Source organism: Meleagris gallopavo, chromosome 7, assembly GCF_000146605.3.
Source record: "Meleagris gallopavo isolate NT-WF06-2002-E0010 breed Aviagen turkey brand Nicholas breeding stock chromosome 7, Turkey_5.1, whole genome shotgun sequence".
Lineage (NCBI taxonomy): Eukaryota > Metazoa > Chordata > Aves > Galliformes > Phasianidae > Meleagris > Meleagris gallopavo.
Window position 1 is genome coordinate 14,785,689 of NC_015017.2, and position 18,095 is coordinate 14,803,783.

Genomic DNA, 18,095 nt, shown 5'->3' on the forward strand with positions numbered 1-18,095 from the left:
TACATTTGGTTATTTAAATATTACATGTACTAGAATGTTCCAAGAAGCAATTAGAGAAATGTGTGTACTGAAAATAACATGTTCAGCTAGACTTTTCCTAATTCTGATGTTTAAACATTTCAGAAGTATCTTACGAGCATTTGGTGCAGTAAGAACTGCCGATATTTTTTATCTGAAATTATGAGACAACCTTTATTTAAAAAATAGAAGGAATGCAACTTTAAAAATAGTACCATAAGATACAGACAACTGATATGCTGAACTATAATCCTTTACCAGTTGCTAAGATTTGTTTCTCTCAAATTATTTTCAGAGAGGCCAAGTCCTCCCATTAACCTTGATCATTCAGATCAAACAAAAACATCAGTGCAGCTCACATGGGAACCTCCTCTCCAAGATGGAGGAAGTCCAATCTTAGGATATATTATTGAAAGGAAGGAAGAAGGAACAGACAAATGGATCCGCTGTAACCCAAAACTAGTACCAGCGCTTACTTTTAAGGTGAGATGCTTGGCTCATCAGCAAAGTACTACAACAAAAATGTATAGTTAATTTTTAATGAGTTACTAAAAAATTATTTGTGCTTTTTAGGTAACTGGATTGAAAGCAGGGTCTAGTTATTACTACAGAGTCTCAGCAGAAAATGCAGCTGGGGTGTCTGACCCAGCTGAGGCTATCGGACCATTAACTGCAGATGATCCTTTTGGTAAGCTATGTGCTGTTTATCAAAGATAATTAATTAGAAAAGGTGCACAGCTGAAGTGCATCTTGTGGCTCAGATGTACGTGTTTCTTCTGTGATACTAAATAGCAGAAAGAGCTTTAGTCCTATGAGATTCTGGGTTATTTCTCTTCATTAAGAATCCTACCAATAATTAGCTGTATTAGGCAGAGACCCGTTAGCTTGCCTGGAGAGTAAGACATGACCTTTTGTCTCCTGACCTAGATATGTGGAAGATGGGAGATATCTGAGGGAAAGAAAGTCAGAGAATACACGAAAGAAATCAAAACAATATGAAGTTTTTACTGTAAAGAATAGGTTAGATTTTTTATCTAATAATTCTAAGATATCATATTTCTAACAGATTTTTAGCTGGGAAAGGGAGGAATTCATAAGCTACAGCTAGGCCTAGACAGCTACAACGTGTTGGCTCAGATGCATTCAGAATCATCCTTTCAAAACAGCTTTCATTAGCCATTTTAAGAACATTTGAAAATATTTAATTGAATTCATTTTCCATTTTTTCAGTTGGACCTACAATGGACCTAAGTGCTTTTAAAGATGGACTAGAAGTTATTGTTCCAGAACCAATAAAGATCCGTGTTCCTATCACCGGCTATCCTATTCCAACTGCCACATGGTCTTTTGGTGACCGAGTCTTAGAAGAAGGTGATCGTGTAACAATGAAGACCACTGCCACCTTTGCAGAACTTGTAATTACTCCAAGTGAACGTCCAGACAAGGGAATTTATACTTTAACATTAGAAAACCCTGTATCATCTGTTTCAGGAGAAATCAATGTTAATGTCATTGGTAAGTGGACATGTATATATTCTAATACTAATGTTGTTAGATTAGTAAAGTAAAATCACATAACTTTCAGTAAGCCAAGAGTATGAAAACATAACTACAGACTAGAAATTAAACCCCCCAAAAGCTTTTTTCTTATCTTCAACAGCCAGCTGTTTACTGTTTTAGGAAGAATAACTGAGTACAGCAAGTTTTTTGGCAGATAGATAAAATAAAGATCATCTGACAATGTCTGATTAGAAAACAATAAAATTATTGTGATTTCCAGCTCGCCCAGGTGCTCCAAAAGAACTTAAAGTTGTGGATGTAAGCAGGAGTACAGTACAGCTGTCATGGGAACCTCCAGAAGATGATGGTGGAAGTCCAGTTATTGACTATATAATTGAAAAACGTGAAGTAAGCCGGAAAACATGGATCAAGGTATGTTCATTCTTTATCATTCCTTTTGTATTTGCTATATTGTTTCCACATGCTGCTGAACTTAGTCATAATTTTGTAATAACTCTTTGGAAATACATTTTAGAAGCACAATGGATTCTTCCTTCTCTTTAGGTTATGGATCATGTCATGGACCAAGAGTTCTCTGTACCTGACCTCATCCAAGGAAAAGAATATTTATTTAGAGTTTGTGCATGCAATAAGTGTGGCCCAGGAGAGCCTGCATATATTGATGAACCTATAAATATGTCAGCACCAGCAAGTGAGTCAACTTTTTCACACTTGCTCATTTTCTTGGTGACTGTTTTTGAAAATCTTGCTGATTTTCCTTTCAAAAATATGTTAAAAATAATAAATAAAATAAAAATAATAAACCGAATTAAAACAAACAAACAAAAAAATAGTTCCTTAGATTGTTTTCTAAGATACCATATGTATTTAATTTTTAATAGCGGTGCCCGATCCACCTGAGAATGTTAAATGGAGAAATCCAACATCAAAAGGAATCTTCCTAACATGGGAACCTCCCAAATATGATGGTGGTGCTCGAATCAAGGGCTATCTGGTAGAAAAATCACAACGTGGCACAGATAAGTGGGAGATATGTGGGGAGCCTGTTATTGAAACAAAGTAAGTAACTTCACACTATAGTTACAACCTTTTAACTAACTGCACCATCTGAGCCTCTTTAAAAATTTGTATTATTTTTTTAACAAACAGAATGGAAGTAACAAAACTTAAGGAAGGAGAGTGGTACGCATATCGGGTTAAGGCTTTGAACAGAATAGGAGCAAGCAAGCCAAGCAAGCCAACAGATGATATTCAGGCCATTGATGCGAAAGGTAATTACTTCTATCACTTAATTACAATAGCCACTTCATTTTTACTAGTCTCTGAAATATTGTTTTTATAACAACGTTTCAATTGTCTCCTAAATCAGAGGCTCCAGAAATTTTCTTAGATGTGAAACTGCTCGCTGGACTCACTGTGAAAGCTGGAACTAAAATTGAGCTGCCAGCCAAAATAACTGGAAAGCCTGAGCCCCAGATTACTTGGACCAAGGCTGAAAAAATACTGAGACCTGATGATAGAATCACTATTGAAACGAAACCTGATCATTCTACAGTCACTATTACAGACAGCAAGAGGAGTGACAGTGGAACCTATATTATAGAAGCCGTAAATTCCAGTGGACGCGCTACAGCTGTTGTTGAAGTTAATGTTCTCGGTATGCATGTATTTTTTTATATGTTATTAAAAACATGAGTAATGTATTGAGATATGCAAGCAGATTAACATTTTCATCCCATCTCCTACAGATAAACCTGGTCCACCAGCTGCATTTGATGTATCAGAAATCACGAATGAATCTTGCCTTCTGACATGGAATCCTCCCCGAGATGATGGAGGTTCTAAAATTACAAACTATGTCCTTGAGAAAAGAGCTACAGACAGTGAAATATGGCATAAATTGTCATCAACTATCAAGGACACTTCATTCAGAGCTACCAATTTAATTCCTCATAAGGAATATGTGTTCCGAGTCAGTGCTGAGAACATGTATGGTATTGGGGAGCCAGCACAGTGTAACCCCATCATTGCAAAATATTCCTTTGGTTAGTGAATTAAATATTAAATTTTGAAAATGTTAAATTTTAACAGCTATGAAAATGCATGTGTAATGGTCTTGTTTTGTTTTGCTTTTTTCATTTATTAATTTATACAGATCCACCAGGCCCTCCAACAGGTCTCAAACCTATAGAGGTTACCAAAGATTCAGTGACCCTAACATGGAATGAACCAGATGAGGATGGTGGCAGCCCCATTACTGGCTACTGGGTTGAGAGATACGATCCTGAGCAGGATAAATGGATAAAATGCAATAAAATGCCAGTGAAAGATACAACATTCAAGTAAGATATAGTCACTTTAGACTGAAAATGAGATGTAAACATTTTAAAGTAGCCTTAAACAAATGTTACTTCATGACTGTTCTTTTTTCTCTGCTTCTTTAAGTTTAGATCTAACTAATATGCAGTTACATACTTTATCTGGTAAAGAAGTATGTCTTTACAGAAAACTGAATTCTTGCTTATTTTTTTCTTTTTTTTCTATTATGCTTACTAACATCTGTGCTTTGTGATTACTTATGAGACATTCAAAAATAACAAACAAAACCATCTTCTGCATCAGTTTGCCCACATCCCATTTTTTAAACCTGATATTTGCATTAGCTAAGTCAGACTACAAACAGAAATGTGAGATGGCTCTCAGTACATTTATTTCTACATCTCAGCAAACTGTTTTGCTGCTGGCAATATGCCTATTCTGAATGTTTCATATAGCATCATTAGCTGTAACTTGGTTATTTTCAGATTTTCTAATTATAAAGAATATAGAAAATATTGTTTTAGGTAGGAGTTAACATGTGGGTTGTTTTAATCAAACTTAATTTTGATTTCCAGAGTTAAAGGTCTTACAAATAAGAAGAAATACAAGTTCCGTGTGTTGGCAGAGAATCTTGCAGGACCTGGAAAACCAAGCAAGGAAACAGAGCCAATCTTAGTGAAAGACCCAATTGGTATAATAAACATATATTGAATGTTCTAATTTAACAAAAAAAAAAAGTTTTTGGGTTTTTTTTCAATCATTTAATTATTACTGAACTCTTGTCTAGATCCACCATGGCCCCCTGGAAAACCAACAGTGAAGGATGTTGGCAAAACGTCATTATTCCTGAACTGGACAAAGCCAGAACATGATGGAGGGGCAAAGATTGAATCTTACGTCATTGAACTGTTAAAGACTGGAACAGATGAGTGGGTGAGAGTGGCTGAAGGAGTTCCCACAACTGAACACTTCCTCAAAGGGCTTATGGAGAAACAAGAATATTCATTCCGTGTAAGAGCTGTGAACAAGGTTGGAGAGAGTGAGCCTAGTGAACCCAGTGACCCTGTGCTGTGCAAGGAGAGGCTGTGTAAGTATTGTTTCAGAATGTGCTGTTTCTGCAAGTACACTCAGTCTTTTTTAAAAAGCCTCATGTCTGCCTATCTCTGTAGGCACCAAGTGAACATTTCCAGACATACTAAATATTAAAATCTACCCTTGTTCATCTAAGAAGTTTTCATAGTTTCAATATTATTCTCTGTCTTCCAGGATCTTTGCTGGGCAAGATAGCAACCTGCTTTTCCTTTTACTATTATTTTACAGATCCTCCTTCTCCTCCTCGGTGGCTTGAGGTTATTAATATTACTAAAAACACAGCAGATCTTAAATGGACAGTGCCAGAAAAGGATGGGGGCTCCCCAATTACCAACTACATTGTTGAAAAGAGAGACGTAAGGAGAAAAGGCTGGCAGACTGTAGATACAACAGTGAAAGATACCAAGTACACAGTGAGCCCGCTGACTGAAGGCTCATTGTATGTCTTCCGTGTGGCTGCTGAAAATGCCATTGGGCAGAGTGATTACTGTGAAATTGAAGATTCAGTGCTTGCTAAAGACACTTTCAGTAAGTTTGAGATTTGCTTTCAGAGTGATTAATGGAATAGCTGACTTCTCATGGGTTCCTTTTCTACTAATTTGTGTATGTATTTTGTTTAGCAACCCCTGGGCCTCCATATGCTCTTACAGTAGTTGAAGTGACAAAAGGTCATGTTGATTTGAAATGGGAACCACCTAAGAATGATGGTGGCAGACCAATTCAAAGGTAAGCTCATTTTATGATTGTGTAGCGTTTTCTGTGGATTATTTTTTCATAAATGAAGACATTTCTGTCAAAATTTTTAAATTTTAAATGGACACATTTTATATGAAGAGAGATGAATTTATGTGACAGAAGCAATTTTATGGTTGCAGCAAGTACAAGTTTAATTTTAAAAGTGGAAATTATAAAATAGAAATGATCTAATGTGCATAAACAATGAATGTGTCCAAACATCCTCAAAAAGAGGATCTAATTAAATGAGATGAAATTGAGTTGTAAAAACAAAATTAAACTTTAATGCAGACATAGTCTCCAGCTCTAGGTGGAGCTCTAGCTACTTTTCCTAATCTACAAAATAATACTGTTACATTTTTCTTCTGCCTGAGTTTCTCGGTAAAACTACATACGTTGAGCTAGTACAAAGCATCATCTTTTTTATTTTTCTTCTCTTTATTCCTTTTCTCAGACTATTTTCCTCCTTTTGGTTTCTTCTAAATTCTCCTTTTCTTTAGTTTCTCAAGTATTTCTTCTCCGAAATTTACCTTGATTAGTAGCAGTTAGATTTTTCTCTCTATATTTTCACTCTTCCTCTTCTTCCCATTCACAGTAAATATAATCCTAAACAACTAAAAGATCTGCTTGAAGGAACATAAATCATTTAATCTTTCTTACCATCCCATAGATTATTGTAAACAGAATCCAGATAACTGAAGTATTCATAGATAATATCTACAGACATTTTCAATAGAACTTATCCACTGCTGTCTGAACTAGCAAATATATAATTGTAGCATGGGAGTTCTTCACCTCTGCAGCTCTACAAAACCCAAGAACACAGCAGAAGTTCAGTAATAGGGTCTCCAGATTTACTCTGTCATCAGTGGCAACCCCATTACTCTAATAGCTACTAAGGCTATTAGGACTATATTGCTGATATGTGAAATAATGCTTATTTAGTCTGTCACCAATTACTATCTTTATTTTTCCATTGGCCAAACCATTGAAATCTCACACTATTTTAATGAGCAGGAAATCTGAAATGTTCATATTTGACATTCCTGATACTATTTGTTCCTATTTATTCAGATATGTTATTGAAAAGAAGGAAAAACTAGCCACCCGCTGGGTAAAAGCTGGCAAGACAGCTGGTCCAGATTGCAATTTCAGAGTGACTGATGTCATCGAAGGCATAGATGTACAGTTCCAGGTTCGTGCAGAAAATGAAGCTGGCTGTGGTCATCCCAGTGAACCAACTGATCTCATTCATATTGAAGATCCAACAAGTAAGTAGTATTATAACATACAGCATATGGACTATGGAAGCAATGTGTTGGCTAGAACAGATAATTCTGAGCGAAAAATAAAACATCTTTTTTATTTTTACAGGCCCTCCTTCACCTCCTCAGGATTTACATGTCACGGATGCAGGTCGAAATCATATTTGCATTGCATGGAAGCCACCAGAGAAGAATGGTGGAAGTCCTATTATTGGGTACAATGTTGAGTTGTGTGAAGCAGGAACAGAAAAATGGATGCGAATCAATTCTCGTCCAATAAAAGATCTAAAATGCAAAGTGGAGGAAGGTGTTGTTCCAGACAAGGAATATGTGCTGAGAGTCAGAGCAGTCAACGCTGTTGGAGCCAGTGAGCCATCAGACATCTCAGAAAAAGTTGTTACCAAGGACCCGGACTGTAAGAATAGATTTTCTTTCTGAAATCTATATAACTGATAACTGAAAAAAGTCTTTAGTGTTCAGTACATTTATAATAATATTAAATTTATTTTTACAGGTAATCCAACCATTGATCTAAAAACTCATGATATTGTTGTTGTTAAGGGACAGAAATTAAGTATCCCTGTACCCTTCAGAGCTGTTCCATCCCCAACAATCACATGGCACAAAGATGGCAAAGAGTTGAAAGCTGGTGACAGAACAACGATGAAGAGTGACTATACTTCTGCATTGCTTGAAGTCATAGAGAGTGTTCATGCTGATGCTGGTGTTTATACAATTACACTGGAGAACAAACTGGCATCAACAACTGGCTCTGTCAACGTCAAAGTCATAGGTAACTAGACATCTTTCATTCTGGGAGAGATGCCTGTATCTGTTTGAGCCCACTAACTGATGGAAGTACTAGAAAATCCATTTTCTGCCATGTGGATTTATCACTTCAACTCAGACACTCTGCATATTGCCTTCACTGCATTAATATAACAAAATCTCACCAAAAATACACTTTATTCTAAATTGATATTACTAGTCTGTGGCTGCATAAAGTCCAATTACTATGAATAATCATCATATAAATTTTAAAAAGCTTATAAGAATTAAGATTTTTTTTTACCTTTAGGAATATAAGTTCCTATATATGCTTTGTAGCCAGCATTTGTGGGTTTGGTCTGCCTTCTTTAAAGCAGTGAAATACAGTATAATTTCATATTTGTAGGACTACATTTCCCTTCTATTTAGTTAAATGTTACATTAAATAACTTCATTATAATTACAGGTCCACCTGGACAGTGTAAAGACATTAAGGCAAGCGAAGTAACTAAGAATTCTTGTAAGGTAACGTGGGAACCTCCAGACTTTGATGGTGGTACTCCTATTCTGCATTATGTTCTGGAACGCAGAGAAGCTGGTCGTAGAACATATATCCCAGTAATGTCTGGTGAAAATAAACTCTCATGGCAAGTCAAAGATCTTATTCCAAACAGTGAATATTACTTCCGTGTTAAAGCTGTCAATAAAATTGGAGGAGGTGAATATCTTGAACTAAGAAACCCAATTATTGCAGAAGATCCAAAACGTAAGTCTACTGCTAAGTGACCTACCGTGCTGAATTTTAACTAAAATCTTCATGTGTTCTTCACTCGTGTAATACCTCTTTTGCTGTTTCACAGAGCCTCCGGATCCTCCTGTTGACCTTGAGGTCCATAATCCAACATCAAAGTCAGTAACGCTTACATGGAAACCACCACTGTTTGACGGCGGAAGCAAGATTATGGGCTACATAATAGAAAAGCTTGCTAAGGGCAAGGAGAGATGGGAAAGATGCAATGAATATCTGGTACCTCTATTAACCTATCCAGTGAAAGGTCTTGAGGAAGGGAAGGAATACCAATTTCGTGTTCGTGCTGAGAATGCTGCTGGTATTAGTGAGCCTTCTCGGATTACTCCTTTTGTGAAAGCTGTGGATCCTATTGGTATGAATTGCTTATTTGATTGTTTGTTATAATTGCCATTCATCCTCAAACATGTGAGTGGATTCTACTCTACATTTGTCATTGTTATTACAGAGGCTCCCAAAGTCTTCCTTGCTGCAAACCTGCAGTCTGGTCTTGAGGTGAAGAAAGGTGATGAGATCATACTTGAGGCACATATTTCAGGATCACCTTATCCATCTATCACTTGGCTGAGGAATGATGAAGTTATCAGACCAGAGGAAATCAAAAAGAGAGTAACAACATATACTAGGAAGAAGAAGGGTGTAACTGAAGAAGAGGAACCTTTTCAGCTTTCACTGCCAGAACGTACAAGTATTGACAACCATAAAGAAGGAGAGTCTGTACTATCAATTCGTGACTCCATCAGAGCTGACCATGGCACATTTACAATTAAAGTGGAAAATGATCATGGTGTTGCAAAAGCATCCTGTGAAGTTAATGTGTTAGGTGTGTAGTGAATGTACTTGTAACCAGCTACTTGTTCAAAGCATTAAGTGAGAAGTGAAGTACATTAGTGCTCATCATTTTTTCTTGCTTTACTAACAGATACTCCTGGGCCTCCAGTCAACTTTGTATTTGAAGATATGAGGAAAAATTCTGTCATTTGCAAATGGGAGCCTCCCCTTGATGATGGTGGAAGTGAAATCCTGAACTATGTACTGGAAAAGAAAGACAACACAAAAGCTGAAATGGGCTGGGTTACTGTCAGTTCAACACTCAGGCATTGTAAATTCCATGTAACAAAACTGATCGAAGAGAAAGAATATCTCTTCCGTGTATTTGCTGAAAATAGAGTTGGAGCAGGGCCACCATGTGTTTCAAAACCAATGACAGCAAAAGATCCTTTCTGTAAGTTTTAATTTTGAAATAGTCTTTTCTGAAAACTGCTATTAATCTACAGACTCTTAGAACACTCAGTCCATGTGAAAGTTTCCCAGAAGAGTATTCGACAATGCAATTATTACTTATTGCATTTTTTTAAACCATAGATATAAAGGGAAGTATAGAATAGCATTGTAATTTCAGTAGTAAAAAAATAAGAACAACAGTCATATTCTTACCAAAAGAGAAAACCACCATAAGTTTGATGACTGGTTACAGTTAGGAATCAAAGACAGCAAGATAATTAAGACTTCCTTAAAATTAGTAATTTCTCATATATTTGTTCTCTCTTAGTTCTGAGTAAATTCTAAGTAATTCAGCAATGATTACAAAATTGTAATTTTTTTCTTTTAGCTCCACCAGATCCACCTAATAAGCCTGATGTGGAAGATGTTACCAGCAACAGTATGTTGGTTAAATGGAATGAACCAAAAGACAATGGCAGCCCAATCATAGGATATTGGATTGAAAAACGTGAAATTAATAGCACTCATTGGGCTCGAGTCAACAGGAACCTTGTGAATGCTCTGGAACTAAAAGTTGAAGGACTATTGGAAGGATTAACCTATATCTTCAGAGTTTGTGCTGAAAATGCAGCTGGTCCTGGTAAATTTAGTCCACCATCAGATCCAAAAACTGCACAAGACCCAATAAGTAAGTAGCTTAACAAAATGTGTTAGCAGACTAGTGACAGAATAGGATTCATAACCTTTAATTTTGATTTACGTATCTTATTTTGTAGTGCCACCTGGTCCACCCATTCCAAGGGTTGCTGATACAACCTCAGTTTCTATTGAGTTAGAATGGGAACCTCCTATGTATAATGGTGGTGGAGATATCACTGGTTACCATGTATACAAACAACTAATGGGAACAAAAGAGTGGTCACGTTGCACAGAGAAACCCATTAAGATCCGACAGTATACTGTAAAAGAAGTCAGAGAAGGTGCGGACTATAAACTTCGTGTTACTGCACTTAATGCAGCTGGTGAAGGACCACCTGGTGAAACTGAACCTGTAACCGTTGCAGAACCCCAAGGTATGGCAATTATAATATTTTTAAATTTTTTTTCCAGCTGTCTAAAAGCTGTACTTGAATCTTTCCCTTGAACTAATGAACCATCTCTCTTTCTTCTTCAGAGCCTCCTACCGTTGAGCTGGACGTTTCTGTCAAAGCAGGCATTCAGATCATGGCTGGGCAAACAATTAAAATTCCTGCTACTGTGACAGGGCGTCCTGCTCCCACCATTGTATGGACTGTGGAGGAGGGTGAATTGGACAAAGATAGAGTTGTTATTGAAAATGTTGGCACAAAATCAGAATTAACCATTAAGAATGCATTGAGAAAAGACCATGGAAGATATGTAATTACTGCAACAAACAGTAGTGGTTCCAAATCAGCGGGAACCAGAGTAGAAGTATTTGGTAAGAAAAAAAAATTCTGAAATCAGCTGAGCATCTCTTTTGATGAAATAATCTTTGGGCTTTATTGTACTTGTTTGATTTTATTTTTTCAGATGTTCCTGGACCAGTACTTGACCTAAAGCCTGTGGTCACAAACAGAAAGATGTGCTTGCTTAACTGGTCTGATCCTGAAGATGATGGAGGCAGTGATATCATAGGCTTTATTGTTGAACGGAAAGATGCCAAAATGCATACATGGAGACTAGCTATCGACACAGAAAGATCTAAATGTGATATTACAGGTTTAGTTGAAGGGCAGGAATATAAATTTCGTGTCAGTGCCAAGAACAAGTTTGGTACCGGTCCAGCTGTTGAAATAGGACCAATTCTTGCAGTTGATCCATTAGGTAAGATAATTAATTTATGGTTTTTTGTTTCTTTCTCCCTATCAGGATAATTTGACTGCCTTTCACAATTTATTTGCTCAGATTTCTGAAACAGAGTGTAAAACTACTATGTCTCTTTATGTAATAAAATTCTGGTACTTACTGAGATACTGATTGTTGCCATTTCATCTACATATATTAGAAACTTTCTACTATCCACATACATATTTAAATATTTTGCACATGAAAGATATGACTTTGAAAAGCCACAGCTATTGTAACTACTGTAGTCATACAATTTAAAATATCAATGGCTGCTCCAAAAGTAATGCCTCCTATTTTGTGTTGGTCTTGGACATCAGAGGCAGATGTTGGTGATAAGGCAGTAGAGGTTGAACCTTCCCATATTCTGTTAAATTTTGTTGCTGTGTGATAGATGGCAGCAGAGATAAAGTAATAAATAAAATGCTACCTGACAAAGTGCATATGAAGCAAAGTTGTGGGACTGAATTCCTCCATGCAGAAAAAATTACAGCCATTGTCATTCATCTGCACTTGCTGAATGTTTATGGACACCAAACAGTGGATGTTAGCACAACAAAAGCTGGACTGCATGTGCAATATTTTCCTACCAGCCATCACAGCAGCTCTTGTTCACAAGATGCAGGCTCTTGTTCATAGCTGACAAAAATGCAGTTAATGGTGATGACTGTGGTAAAAAAGTGTTTCGTAGCTGAGAATTTGCTCTATCAAATAACGTTATGCTCTTTATATCTGTTGTAGTTTCCATAAAAATAAATGGGAGGCATTACTTTCAGAGTAACTGACATTGTATTTTATATTTTTTTCACTATGATTTATCTGTGTTAATAGGTCCTCCAACAGCACCTGAGAGATTCATGTACACAGAGAGGACAAAGTCAACCATTACACTTGATTGGAAGCCTCCACGTAGTGATGGCGGTAGTCCTATCTTAGGATACATTGTCGAGAAGAGGAGGCATGATTCAAAAGATTATGAAAGAGTGAACCCAAGGCTCTGTCCAACCACGTCTCTTCTCGTTGAAAAACTTGATGAACTCCATATGTATGAATTCCGTGTCAAAGCTGTTAATGAGATTGGAGAGAGTGAACCGTCATTGCCCCTCAATGTAGTTATACAGGATGATGAAGGTATATCTAGTTTAAAGAAATCCATATAAACACCTTAAAAATAATGCAATACATTTTCTGTTTCATTCCTAACTTCTTTACCATTTTCTGCTTTTCAGTACCTCCAACTGTAACATTACGCTTAGCTGTGAGAGGAGATACTATCAAAGTGAAGGCAGGCGAGCCAGTTAATATTCCTGCTGATGTGACTGGACTGCCAATGCCGAAGATTGAATGGGACAAGAATGAAGTTTTAATTGACCAAACATCCAGTGCACTTAAGATAACAAAGGAAGAAGTATCAAGAAGTGAGGCAAAAACTGAACTTACCCTGCCTGCAGCCATGAGAGATGATAAAGGCACTTACACTGTGAGAGCTTCCAATCGTCTTGGCACTGCATTTCGCAATGTGCATGTTGAAGTATATGGTAAGGATGTGACATTTCAATAAAACGGTAGATACTACTATCTACTACAATGCTTTTGACTTTTTCTTAATGCAGTTCTATGTTCTCTTACTCTCATATAGATCGTCCTTCTCCACCAAGAAACCTTGCTGTTTCTGATATTAAAGCAGAATCGTGCTATTTAACATGGGATGCACCTCTTGATAATGGTGGTAGTGAAATTACCCATTACATTATTGAGAAACGTGATGCTAGTAGGAAGAAGTCAGAGTGGGAAGAAGTCTCCAACAGTGCTGTAGACAGAAGATATGGGGTAATTTTATTATTTTTATGATATACTTCCGTATGACAGCATGCAATAAAAACTGCCTCTTGCATGTTCTAGTGGTCCATTTATAGTGCATAATTACTGAATGCACATTGCCCAACTATGAATATACATATTATGTGTATGTATTTTCCTCACATGACAAAACAAAATTTTCTCATTCACTATTTAATCTCATGTGAATTTAGAAGACATCTTCTTTTCCATTTTCCAGTATTACTTGTAGCTTCACCAACTGCAAAGTGAAAACTGACGACATTTTTTTTACATTTGATTGTGTGCACATGAAATAAGGCACTGCATGCAGCTATGTAGTTACATACACATCATGATATCAGTGAGATTCCAAGGTAGAATACAAAGCTAAAAGCCCCTAAATAATAACAAATAAGTTGATTCTGAAAAATAAGTACATACTGAATAAAATCTTATTTTTCAGGTGTGGAATCTTGCAACAAATGAAAAATACCAATTTAGAGTCCGAGCTGTAAACAAATATGGAATAAGTGATGAATGCCTCTCAGAAAAAGTTGTTATTAAGGATCCCTATGGCCTTCCTGGACCTCCTGGAAAGCCCAAAATCTTAGATCACACTAGGTCATCAATGCTGGTGGCATGGGAGCCTCCTTTGGACAACGGTGGCAGCCCAATAACTGGCTATTGGTTGGAGAAGAGAGAGGTGGGAGGTGTCTACTGGTCACGTGTTAATAGGGCTCCAGTAACGAAACCATCAGTAAAAGGTTTACAGTACAATGTGCTTCGCTTGGCTGAAGGTGTTGAATATCAATTCAGAGTTATGGCTGAAAATCTGGCTGGAATTGGCCCACCCAGTGAACCATCAGATCCTGCTTTAGCAGCAGATCCCATATGTAAGTATAAAATTTGTGACTACTTTTAAGGTCTGTATCAAAATAGAATGTGGTACTTTTGTTAACATTGAATTTAGTGCAATTAATCAAATGCTTTGTTTTCATTAAACCAGAACAACATTATTGATGCAAAGTAGTTACCTAATTTTCTATTTTTCACTCGTTTTTAAATAATTGGCTTATTTAAACTATTACCCTTTCACTTATATACATATAACTGTGATTACGCTATCACAAATATTGCCAAGTATACTTGTTTGAATTCAGTATCAGATTTTTATATAATTACTTTTCTTCACTGTCAGAGTTCAATGTTTATTGTTTATCTATGTATACTTTTACCTAAAGAATTCCTCAGTAATATGTGTAATATATGTAATTGTTATACATGTTCTAGGGTTATATGCTCTGTGTATGGCAGAAAAACACTGAAAATGTTTGCATTCTTCTATAAACTCTTAAGAAAACTATACACAAGTACTAACTCTCAGGTAATTTTTGCTTTTACTTGCTCTTGTTTTACAAGTTGTGCCTGGCCCACCATCTTGTCCAGAGATCAAAGACAAGACCAAATCATCTGTATCTCTTGCATGGAAGCCTCCACAAAAGGATGGTGGTAGCCCAATAAAAGGATATATTGTTGAAATGCAAGATGAAGGTAGTACTGACTGGAAAAAGGTGAATGAAGGAGACAAACTCTTTCCCACTTGTGAATGTGTTATTCCCAATTTGAAAGAGCTCAGAAAATACCGATTCAGGGTGAAAGCTGTAAATGCTGCTGGAGAATCAGAACCAAGTCCTGCAACATCTGACATACCTATCCAAGATATTTTAGGTAAGTGTTGAAGAAATTCATTTAGGTATTTATATCTAAATGTTATCTACTGCTGTGAATAGTTGAGCAGGATGTGAAGCAAGCAGAGTCAATAACAAGCAAATAATTGAACAGGAATGTAATAAAAGACTATGAGACTTTGGAAAGTGTTATTTATATAGCGCTTATAAGAGCATGATCTTCTGAGAACACTTATGAGTTCCCACAGCCATAGTCCAGAAGTACTTTGTATTTTGTGATGAAATTGCAACAACAAATTTATTTATATAATTCCCAGCTCACTTTTTACACACACCACCTTTTCCAGATAAACATACATTCTGTATTTAGACTAGTTCTGGCAGAAATTTACTTTCAGCAGCTCTGAAAAATTATTAACAATTTTATTTTTTATTTTTATTTTTTCCAGAGGAACCAGAAATCTTCCTTGATATTAAAGCACAAGATTTTCTCTCTTGTCGTGCTGGCACAACAATTAAAATCCCAGCTGTTATCAAAGGTCGTCCAGTTCCAAAATCATTTTGGGAATTTGAAGGAAAAGCAAAGACAACAGCAAAGGTTAGTAAAAGAAAAACATTTTTCTTAATCTATTTCTAGACATTTAAGTACATCCTTTCATATTTGCTTTATTCCCTTTATTTGTAGGAGGGAGGTCATAATGTACCTGAAGAAGCTCAGGTAAAGCAACTTTAGTTGCTTTGTAACTTTAGTATTGCAAAATTTTTCGAACATAGACATTTAAAGTTGATCTATACATTTCTTTCTTTCTATGATCTGCAGGTGGAAGCAACTGATACACGTTCAGTGATAATCATCCCTGAGTGCAACAGAAGTCATTCAGGACGATACAGTATAACAGCAAAAAACAAAGCAGGACAAAAAACAGCACATATCAGAGTCAACGTTCTTGGTATGGCTTACACATACTGAAATGTTCAGATGGTAGATTTGGGGATTTTTTTTCCTACATACTTGTGTAACATTGTTTCTGTTATGCTTTTACCTTAACAGATGTCCCAGGTCCACCAAAAGACCTAAAAGTAAGTGATATCACAAGAGGTAGTTGCAAACTTTCATGGAAGATACCAGATGATGATGGCGGAGATAGAATCAGAGGATATGTTATTGAAAAAAGAACTATCGATGGGAAAGCCTGGACGAAAGTCAATGCAAACTGTGGAAGCACTTCCTTTGTGGTACCTGATCTCATATCTGGTCAAGAGTATTTCTTCCGGGTACGTGCAGAAAACCGTTTTGGTGTTGGCCCTCCTGCAGAAACTATCCAACGGACCACAGCCAGGGATCCAATCCGTAAGTGAAATCAAAATTAATAGAGTTACTTGAAACCATATGATACCGTACAGTGAACTTATTTATGTTTCTGTTTCCTTTCTTAAGATCCTCCTGATCCACCTATTAAATTGAAGATTGGCCTTGTAACCAAGAACACAGTGAGCTTGACATGGAAACCTCCGAAGAATGATGGCGGAGCTCCTGTTACTCATTATAATGTTGAATGTCTCCGCTGGGATCGTACTGGAGAAGTGAAAGAGACTTGGAAACAGTGCAACAGACGTGATGTGGAGGAAACAAAGTTTACTGTTGAGGATCTTATAGAAGGTGGTGAATATGAATTCAGAGTCAAGGCTGTAAATATAGCAGGTCCTAGCAGGCCTTCAGCTACTGTTGGTCCACTTGTTGTCAAAGACCAAACGTGTAAGTAGTGGCTAATACCAATAAATATGAATTTTACTCTACAATTGATGAAGCATTTTTGTATGCTAACTTTTATCAGCATTTCATTGTAGGCCCACCATCTATTGAACTCAAAGAATTTATGGAGGTTGAAGAAGGAACAGATGTTAACATTGTGGCCAAGATAAAGGGCATACCCTTCCCAGCACTAACTTGGGAAAAAGCTTCTCCAAAGAAACCAGATGACAAAAAACCAGTGTCTTATGACCAACATGTCAACAAGATTGTTGGTGAAGATTCTTGCACTTTATTGATTCAACAGTCTCGCAGAAGTGATACAGGCTTATATACTATAACAGCTGTAAATAATTTAGGAACTGCTTCAAAGGAGATGAGACTAAATGTTCTGGGTAGATATCAAAAACTCTTATGTTACATAAATTGATAAACGTTCATGTGATACTTGATTTGAACAGTGTTTGAATTAATTCCTCTTTAATAAAAATTTATATTTTAGGCCGTCCTGGACCTCCAGTGGGCCCAATTAAGTTTGAATCCATTTTGGCTGACAAAATGACAATATCATGGCTTCCTCCGTTAGATGATGGTGGTTCTAAGATTACAAACTATGTTATTGAGAAAAAAGAAGCAAATAGGAGGACATGGGTACCAGTTACAAATGAGCCCAAGGAATGCTTATTCACGATTCCCAAGTTGATGGAAGGCCATGAGTATGTGTTCCGCATTATGGCACAAAATAAGTATGGTATTGGAGAACCTTTGGACAGTGAACCAGAAACAGCAAGAAACCTTTTCAGTAAGTGGAAATTTGTTTTCAAATTATATCAGATATTTTCATACACTGATATGTGTATGACATCTGTTATATACCGCTATTATTTTTCTCCACTGAAGTAAATTCTCTAGAGTAGCTTGAAGAATTTTATCAGTAGTAGTTAGGGGTTGTGTGGTATCTAAAAATACTTCCCTGTTAAATATATTGAAATAAAATCTCTGAGTTTATCAAGTTGTAAATATACAGATAAGGTTTTATCTTACAAGAGTTAGGTCATTCTGTTGTGTTTGAGACATTATTGATATTATAGATCAGCAATTTGCTGCCTTCAGTTTTGAAAGAGAAATTTGAGCAATAGTGATGTAGAAGTAATGTTTGTCAAGAGTAAAATATCTTTAAAACATTCAGAATTGGGCTAGGTGCTGAAACGAGGTACTGA

General features: G+C 36.5%; 1 protein-coding gene across 1 annotated transcript in view; it reads left to right on the plus strand.

Moving 5' to 3' along the window:
• TTN (titin) overlaps window positions 1–18,095 on the plus strand; it is a 235,702-nt gene that overhangs the window by 150,339 nt on the left and 67,268 nt on the right. Inside the window, 37 exon segments of the mRNA XM_031554287.1 lie at window positions 314–501; window positions 592–706; window positions 1,249–1,533; window positions 1,799–1,950; window positions 2,083–2,230; window positions 2,421–2,598; window positions 2,689–2,810; window positions 2,909–3,196; window positions 3,288–3,584; window positions 3,695–3,881; window positions 4,434–4,549; window positions 4,646–4,945; window positions 5,179–5,478; window positions 5,571–5,676; window positions 6,760–6,956; window positions 7,060–7,365; window positions 7,465–7,743; window positions 8,185–8,484; window positions 8,579–8,881; window positions 8,975–9,349; window positions 9,449–9,751; window positions 10,139–10,438; window positions 10,527–10,823; window positions 10,925–11,209; window positions 11,302–11,595; window positions 12,448–12,747; window positions 12,846–13,154; window positions 13,256–13,446; window positions 13,901–14,330; window positions 14,857–15,165; window positions 15,575–15,723; window positions 15,811–15,843; window positions 15,946–16,075; window positions 16,177–16,476; window positions 16,564–16,881; window positions 16,974–17,270; window positions 17,378–17,677. Coding sequence (XP_031410147.1) covers window positions 314–501; window positions 592–706; window positions 1,249–1,533; window positions 1,799–1,950; window positions 2,083–2,230; window positions 2,421–2,598; window positions 2,689–2,810; window positions 2,909–3,196; window positions 3,288–3,584; window positions 3,695–3,881; window positions 4,434–4,549; window positions 4,646–4,945; window positions 5,179–5,478; window positions 5,571–5,676; window positions 6,760–6,956; window positions 7,060–7,365; window positions 7,465–7,743; window positions 8,185–8,484; window positions 8,579–8,881; window positions 8,975–9,349; window positions 9,449–9,751; window positions 10,139–10,438; window positions 10,527–10,823; window positions 10,925–11,209; window positions 11,302–11,595; window positions 12,448–12,747; window positions 12,846–13,154; window positions 13,256–13,446; window positions 13,901–14,330; window positions 14,857–15,165; window positions 15,575–15,723; window positions 15,811–15,843; window positions 15,946–16,075; window positions 16,177–16,476; window positions 16,564–16,881; window positions 16,974–17,270; window positions 17,378–17,677 — 9,087 coding nt within the window.